Source organism: Sinocyclocheilus anshuiensis, unplaced genomic scaffold (genome assembly GCF_001515605.1).
Source record: "Sinocyclocheilus anshuiensis isolate Anshui unplaced genomic scaffold, SAMN03320099.WGS_v1.1 scaffold1082, whole genome shotgun sequence".
In the NCBI taxonomy this organism is placed as follows: domain Eukaryota; kingdom Metazoa; phylum Chordata; class Actinopteri; order Cypriniformes; family Cyprinidae; genus Sinocyclocheilus; species Sinocyclocheilus anshuiensis.
The window spans coordinates 2420252-2429010 of NW_015542379.1; the positions used below are offsets into that span (position 1 = coordinate 2420252).

Genomic DNA, 8759 nt, shown 5'->3' on the forward strand with positions numbered 1-8759 from the left:
ATATATATATATATATATATATATATATATATATATGATGGGATTATTGCCAGTATATTTGGAGAATCTAAGATTTATTACTCTGAATTTCTATTCATTTTTAATTACCTTACCAGTGTACCTTATTTATTGTCATTGTATCTTTTTAAAACCGCTTGACCTGGATCTGTCTTTTAGGTCTCAAATAGTAAGACTCGTTTATAAGTGAGTCATTTTGCTCTAAAAGCAACAAGAGGACGGCGAGCTGTGTTCTAACTCATTTCTGGAAGTGAACACAAGAGTGCGGCGTGTTAGATTCAAGCACCTAGCGTAGCCTTTGATGTGGCAACATGTGGCGCAGGCTATCTTGCAGCACGGGGCTGATTGTTTCAAGTTCTGGTGCATTTGGGAGATGAAGCCGATCATTTCACATCTTGCTCATCAACGTGCGCTCTTGACGAGTGACTGAAATTCACAAGCATTGATGTGAAGAATGACTGATGACCAGAGCTCTGTGTTTCAAAGGCTTGATCAGTAAGAGGAAAAGAGTGAAAGCAAGTGAGAAGGATGAACTAGAGCTCAAAAAAGGATTGATAATTCACATATGTTTGCTGATCCTCACTGAGTCACATAAAAGCTAATTTATGCTAACAATTAAATGCACGCGTTTGGAATTTGTCAATATCTGTTTCCTCCCAGTTGCATGTCACTAGAACCCAGAGCTCCTACTGAGACTCAGAATATAGACAAGAGAGCCCCAGCTTTCTCTCAGGCCCAATGTAATTTAATTATAATCAAATAGCTAGCAGGGGACACCGTTTGCTGAAAACACGCTAATGGATACACATTGCTTTCTGCTTTTTGTTCCCTATTTTCTCAGATAAGGATCTCATTTCTCCATGTGTATTTTGAGCCTTAATGGGATTTAATATCTAAATGTGTCTTTATGTTAATTTATTTGTGTTGTGGCTTGTGGATACGATTTGGCTGTGGATTCAATTTGTTTGTTTTGTTATATGCTGTTCTGCTGAAAATTCAGCTTTGCTATCACAGGCTTAAACAGCATTTTAAAATATATTCAAATAGAAAAGTTATTTTAAATTGTAATAGTATTTCTCAATTTTTACTGTATTTTTCTATCAAGTAAATGCAGCCTTGGTGAGCATAAGAGACTTCTTAAAAAAATAAAAATAACATAAACTGTACTTTGTGTTTGTCCGTCATGCAAGTTTATTTTACTGCTGGCCATAGGTTTTGAAAATGTGATTTCAAGTAAGAATATGACATTGTTTTTAATTTGACAAGACATCTGCATTCTTGCTGCTAAAAGTTATCATCTTCCAGGTTAAAATGTTTGTAAACTGCAGCAGTATTAATGCATGTATCAAACTCACTCATGCAACATTTCTGACAGTTTTCCAGCCCTGTGTTTTATCATATTGATGTATGTGAGTGGATACAAATCATATAGCAGAGTGAGATCCCTCACAATAGCATTAACTTTTCCCCCATCTTGGCTCCACTGACTTACTCATATCATGTCCCCAACTCCCAATGAAAATGAATGACATTCGTTGCTACAAATCACTGTCAGTTTGAAAGCTACTTAATAGATGGATAATTGAAAATGTTCACTTTGCAATGGGGATGAAGGCACAATGGAGTGGAGGTGAATTGCCTTGGGGAACATTGTATGCTATAACAAAAACGGGGTTGAAAGAAATAAGGATGAATTCGTTTCTAGGCACTGCTGAGAGTTCAGGGAAGACATTTAAAAATAGGGTGTAGTGTGCCCAAGGTAAGTGTGCAGGTAGAAGGAGTCCAGGGCCTGCATTTAATTGCAGGATCTGCGGGCCTAGAGGACATACGGAGCATGCGCTATTCGTGGAACTGGGTTCTGTCCTCTTGGAGTGCTGTAATGGAAATATATGGCAGCGGAAATGAGGCGAAACAAACCAGGCTCAATCTTTCATGTAATACAATCTGCGAATCACCTCTCACTGCTTCAGCATGCAGTTGCTGTTTGCTGCAATCCGATAATTGCTAGGATGATGTTTCTCAATCACAATGTTTACGTGTGTCATTTTCAATGCCATGTGAACTCATTATTGGGTTAATGGAACGTATTTGTGCATGAAAGTGTTCATGTATGTATGTCAGGAAGAGTACATTAGGTCTCCAGGAAAAAAAGTACATTAACCCAGCGTAGAAATGGGACATATGTGTCTATGTGGAAGGTTGCTACTTTTGGTTTGTGTGCATGAATGCACTGGTGCACATTTGTCAACCATATTTTAACACACTGAGAAAAAATATGTTTGTATAAAAGCTTAAAAAAATTAAAGCTTCTAATGAAATAGGGTCCATTTTAGTATCCCTCCTTTTGAATATATATGTTTTTCTTATTTTTTTCTTGCATTCCACTTCCATGCCCACTTGCAGATATAGAGGAGAAGAGAGAAATCGCCACATATTAATGATTTGGCAAATGAAGGCTATTGAAATAAATGGTGACAGTGGTGCAGAGAGAAATTTGTGGTGCTTAGCGCACGGTTAATAATGTATGCTAAAACCGTATTTTCAGAGTAAAGCTTAATCACTTTTTCAAATATTTTTTTTATTATTAATATTTTATTTTTGTTTGTTTGTCATGAGCTGAAGTTTCTTCATAAATTGTAAGTGATTAAAAGGTTAATAAAGGGATATGCATCAGATTGGATTAGGTTGCTCACTACTTATATATAAAATGCACAGAGATGGTGTGAGGACCTGTAGAAAATATGAAAACACTCAATATGGGAATAAAAGCCCCACCTTTCAGTTAAAACATCCAGTCAGGTAACAGTTTTTTTTGACATTTTATCGGCTCTGTAGTTATCATAAATAGTCTGTTTTCATAAAGCAGCTCAAAGGCCCTTCCTCACTTATAAAATAAAACTTATAATTTAGCATAGCTTTATCATTGGTGGAATGTAAAAATATTTCAAGACACGCATTTCAGACAATTTCAATTCATGCAATATGTAAAAGCTTTAAACCGCGAGGAGAAAAATCAACCTGTGACAATAGTTTAGAAGAAGCCCAGTTTCACGAGAAAACCACCAACTTGGCAACACTTCAATGGAAACCATTAGCTAATGATTTTAATGGTTAACATTTGCAAATGTTTGTAATGGTATTTGTAGTGGAAAGTATTAGAAATTATGTGATGCTTTCTATTGTGTGTGTGTTTTCCCCCCATGCAGGGTTGTTATAAATTTAGCTTTGCTTGGATATGTTTGTATTAGCTTGAATAGTTTTAGTGGAGAGGCTTCGCATGTTGTGCTAGGTAGTTTGTGGATATTTACAATACATTATTGCAACATGAATTGCCAGCTGTCATATGCTAAGCAAGTAGGCTAAACTGCAGGCCATCTGGAAACAAAAAGAAGACAAATGTTTAATTTATTCATTTTAGCTTCAGTAATAATGAGTTAGGATTTTAGCACTTCCCAAAGTCAATTGCTTTTTGAAAGCGTTGTTGGTTAAATGCCTGAAATAATGTCTGTGGTTAGCACAAACTCAAGATGTTTTCATGTTTTATTTTTCACCAATAAAATACATCAGTAACCCCTTTTAATTTTTTTAAGCTTTTACTTTTTTTCTTGAAAAAGCGATTGATAATAACAAGTGGCTAAATGGGACTACAAAGTTTGTCTGGGCAACCCGATCTCATGAAAGTGCATATAAATAGTACGCCAAATAAAAACGAAAACTTGTGGTATTGATACGCAAAAATGGACTTTGGCGTGTATTTGCTACACGATGGGTAGGTTTAGGGTTGTGGGGTAGATGCGTTTCATATGTACGCGAAAACTGCGTATCATATGCACGCCAACAAATTTCGTATCATATGCACGCGAAAACTGCGTATTATATGCACGCCAAACACATGCGTATCATATGCACGCCAACAAATTTCGTATCATATGCACGCGAAAACTGCGTATTATATGCACGCCAAACACATGCGTATCATATGCACGCCAAAGTCCATTTTTGCGTATCAATACCACGAGTTTTTGTTTTTATTTGGCATACTTTTTATACGCATTTTTATGAGACCGGGCTCATCTGGGACATTAAACATTACTTCTGATTAGCTTCAAAATGCATAAACATTGCATTCATTTGTGAAGATTATCATGAACAAAACATGTAAGAATCAAATAAACCTTTGTTTGTCACAGAGCTTATTTTCTGCAATAATCCATATGCCAATGTAAAAATCCTATTGGGTTTTTGTTGAGGGAAACAGGTGATGCGAACTTTCAGGTTGGCCTACAAAAATACATCTTCACAGCAGTGCAGCTCTATATAACATGATATACAAATTGCAACTCAAAACAATCTTTTTTACAGGTTTTCATGATTATTTTATGCACTGTATAAAATACCCATAAAATCCTGTCTCAGCCCATGGAATCATTTTGGGACAGGATTCTGTGAGGTGTAAGAGCTCAATTTAGCTCAAAGGGAATAATTTAAGATTTTAAAGGGAATTTGGACAGAATCACTGTTTTACTGCTGCTCACTGAGACGGCCAGCGATTCATTGAACGAGCCGTATAACATCTACTCTGCAATGGATATTAATATCCAAAGTATAGTGAAAACACTATTTATTAGCACAGTAACAAGATCGGCAGTTTAAGACATTAACTTATAAGCACAAAACACAAGATGCTTCTCTTTTCAATATAAATAAGGTTTTATTGGATAAATCTAAGACATATAAACTAATCTAACACATAAACACACGCATTCACACAAGTTGCAGAAAGAGAGAAAGTGAGGAAATAATTAGTTTAAGAGTATGAAAATGTGAAGTCCCAAGTTTACAGCAATATGTGCAATTGCATAGATCTGAACAACCATCAATCACTTAATTAACCCTCGCATTGAGTTCCTCAATGAGCTTGTTTACTTGCCCCAAAATTGACAATCTCCTAGGAATTGTCAATAAGTGTTCTTTTGTTTAAATGCTGTGAGCTACTCAAAGCTGATAGTTGGTTCAGGCTTGTGTCTTGGGCCCCTGTGGAATTCGGCTCCTCGTGTTTCAACCATGTTTTGACCAAATCTTAGATTGTCTGATTCGGTCTGATATCCTACAGAGGTGATGCCACAACATCGCCCCATGCTGGTCCATTCATCATGACTCTTGTACGCCCCCTACTGTCACAAACCTATGCCCTGTTGTGCGCTCTATCTGTATCTCTCTTTCTCACCCAGCCTCCAGCCTTCCCACTCCCCACGGAGTTCCTTAAACCCAGCATTCTGAGGATAAGTGATAAGCTATCTAATTATATTCCTCATTTACAGCCTGATCCATGGGCTGATTCTTCTGAGCCACCAAGCGCTGACCTTACCTCCACCAGCGGGGAATGATCTGAATGTATTTACCTTACGCCTGCAACTACACACACACACACACACACACACACACTCCTGCCTTTATCACAAGCTATCTTGTGGATTATGATTTTGTAGTCGTAGGGTAGCATGCACATAGCACGCGCGCATTAGGTATCACTGCAGCACTGGCGTCTAATGAAGGGGTACGAAGTATAACATTCCTCTCCACCAGCCTGATATTCCCCTCGCTACAGCACTCCATCTGCCTCATGCTCATCTAGATGCTAATTTATTCTAATAAGAGCCAGTTAATAAACTGCAATTACGAATCAGTCGAGAGACACCGCCGCACATGATTGGCAAGTGCATGATTGGTGGATTGGGTTGATTTTGTGTGTGCGTGTGCATCTAAGTGCGGCTTTTGGCAGGGTTAGGGTTGGTAACCCATTAAGCAGGGAAGTTACTGCGAATCTATCCTAGAGAAATGTTGTTTACCTTTACATCAGTGCATTGCCTTGTTTCGTGCAATTGTGGAAATATTGGGTGAGCCGTAGCATAAGTCAAAGTTCAAGGCTTCACGGTTAAAATTGAACACGAAGAGACGCTCCCTTATCTTTTCAAATAACATTTCTCCGCCATTGGCACTCTACCGATTGCAGCCTATAGAAATAGACTTGCAGTTGGCACGTCGAGTCTTATCTCCTCGGGAGAAATGAGGCCTGCCATAAATCAGTTCTTTTCAAGATTGAAAATGAAGACCAGACCCTCACTCCCTCACCCTTAACACAACTCTTAAATAGACCAGCCCACAGGAGACTCCTTTACGAGTCTGCCCATTCAAAGCGAATACAATACTGCTCTTTCCTTTTAAAGCCAAATTTCTAACATGCCATTGCAAGGCTTTAGTACTGTACACTTGATTGGCAGATCCTACAGATGAGAGCTTTAGCCTGCTCGGTTAAAGTTTTACACCGCTCTCGAGCGTCGACCAACAGGATTTGTCGATCTTGGAACTGGTAATGTGTATGTCAGCCTTGGTACGTGCTTCTGTAGCTCCACAGGGCGAAATTTAATGGCTACGCAAAAACTCTGCATCTTATTCACATACCAACAGTATGGATGTGCACCGGATTCATACATTTCAAGGCTGCTTGACCGATGCAACTGACTTCCTGCGTGCAGAAAGTGGGTGGTAAATAGTAAGTGATGTTTTAAAAATGATGTTTGTGTACATTTTCTAGTGAATGAAGATCAAATGATGAAGAAGAGTGTTATTATAGCCTGGCACACATCCAGACTAGTAGTATAGTCAAGTGCACTTTTAGCATTTTAAAGAGCCAATTCAAATGTCTGGAGTGATGCAGTCTCACTAAAACATAGCAGATTGCTGTAGTCTGCCAAATCTTCCAACAAAGACCAAAGATTGGGAATTGCATACATATTCATCTCTGCACCAATAAATGTGCAACACTTTATGCTTTACTGCCTTATAATATCTAATTACTTTAACTTGCACTAGAAAGTTTCTTAAAAATCTCGTGATTATGGGGCATGCACGTTCCTGAACATGATGAAAGCTTATCCTCATGGGGTGTTTACACTGTTTTCAACTAAAAATGGAAAAGTTTTCCTGCATTTTGTCTGTTGTCTAATTTATATGACAAAGGTGTTTTGGGGGCCTGAAAATTCAAACTTTTGAAAACAGGTTTCAACATGCAAGTTTTTGAAGACAATACTGTTATTATCCTGTTTAAACTACAAAAACGCAAATTTGTGAAAGCTGTGACATCATGTGTATTATGTGTTCACACTATAGGTATGTGCGCAGGCGCATAGTATTTATTTATATAGTGACATCGCCACCTACTGGCCTGGTATGTATAATACAGCGTTTTTAGTCATTTACAAAATTTTTATTTTTTTTTAATGTAAACTTTTCCATTTTTAGTACATCATTGTCACATAAACAAACTCTGAAATACCACTCTGGCATTTATTAGATCTGGGACAGTGTTGCGCACTTATTCCTGTCATGTACATAGACTCTCAAGTGGCCAAGACCAAATGTGGGTATTGGAACAGGCCCATAGTGTTCCTATATTTTAAACAGTAGAGCATGGCATTAGCAACGGCAAGGTTGTGGGTTCGAATCCCAGCTAATTTGTGAAGTGATAAAAATGTGTACCTGGAATGCAATGTAAGTCTGTCAAATGCATATATGCAAATTTGTATAATTTATTCTGCAAATAAACAATGCTGTTAGAAGGTCAGTTCCATTCAGTGCAACTTCACAAAATGCTCATGTCTCTACCTCTACAGTGCTATCTTGTACTTCAGAAACTGCAGGACAATGCGGAAAATATACATGCATATATGATATGAATCATTAGTTGGAATAGAATGTTGCCATAAAATATTAGCAAACATTCTGATGTTAATACTGGCTAAAATGCCTATTCTAACAAAGCAACACATGATCTTTTCTAGTTTCGAAGAGATTCCTATGACTCTCTCTGGCAACCAGGGAATACACAGTGGTAGCTCAGAGTATGTGACGAGTAACTATGTGCGTCTGTTCTCTCCTCAGGACCTCCGACCATCTCCAGCACACAGACCCATCAGGCTCCACACGGGGAGAAGGGACAGATCAAATGTTTCATCCGCAGCACACCACCCCCAGACCGCATTGTGAGTTACTCAGCTCTCTCCTTCCAGTGACTCAGCTCAGACAGGACTGCAGCTGTTGAGTGGGTGGTTGCTGTTGTCACATGGCTCGTGTGACTCCATTAGACTCAGTAAACACAGTCCAATAATGCATAACGCACTCATGAGTTACGATCTGTTTAATAAATGAAATTGCATCTCAAATCATTTGTTTCCTCTATATGAGTGAACGGGTATTAGACATGGCAGGCTTACAGCCCTAATTTCTCATTTAATGCATGCTTATGCCCTGTTACCACAGATCCAATTAGGATTTACCACTCTTAGATGAACTGTCTCCTCTCCGGGCCAATTTTTGATTCATTACTCACACTGTGCGTGTATGTGTGTGTTTGTGGCTGTGCGCATGGAAGTGCATAGGTAATCTCTGTGCGATGTTTACCCATGTGGCTTTGCTTTTATTGCCGTTCTATTTCTAAATGTCAGTTGAAAGGGAAGGACTGCTCCTGTGGTCCGGAACAACCAGTAATAACTTTAGAAGTGTAATAACGCCCATAAAGCAGGTGAAAACAAACACGGGTCTCTCTTTCCTTCTGAAAAGAACAGCTTGCACCAGCAAGCTGATTCAGAGTAGTTTATGTTGGTTAGTGTTGGTCTAGATCAGGGGTGCCCAAACTCGGTCCTGGAGGGCCGGTGTCCTGCAGAGGTTAGATCCCACCCCAG

The 8759-nt window shown here is 38.6% G+C and overlaps 1 protein-coding gene across 8 annotated transcripts in view; it reads left to right on the plus strand.

Annotated features, from left to right (window-relative positions):
- The window catches only part of kirrel3b (kirre like nephrin family adhesion molecule 3b), a 201267-nt gene that overhangs the window by 179567 nt on the left and 12941 nt on the right, over positions 1 to 8759 (plus strand). For all 8 annotated transcript variants that reach the window (XM_016491561.1, XM_016491562.1, XM_016491564.1 and 5 more), the window contains exon 10: positions 7960 to 8060. In XM_016491561.1, the coding sequence (XP_016347047.1) occupies positions 7960 to 8060 (101 nt within the window). The remainder of the gene's footprint in view (positions 1 to 7959; positions 8061 to 8759) is intronic.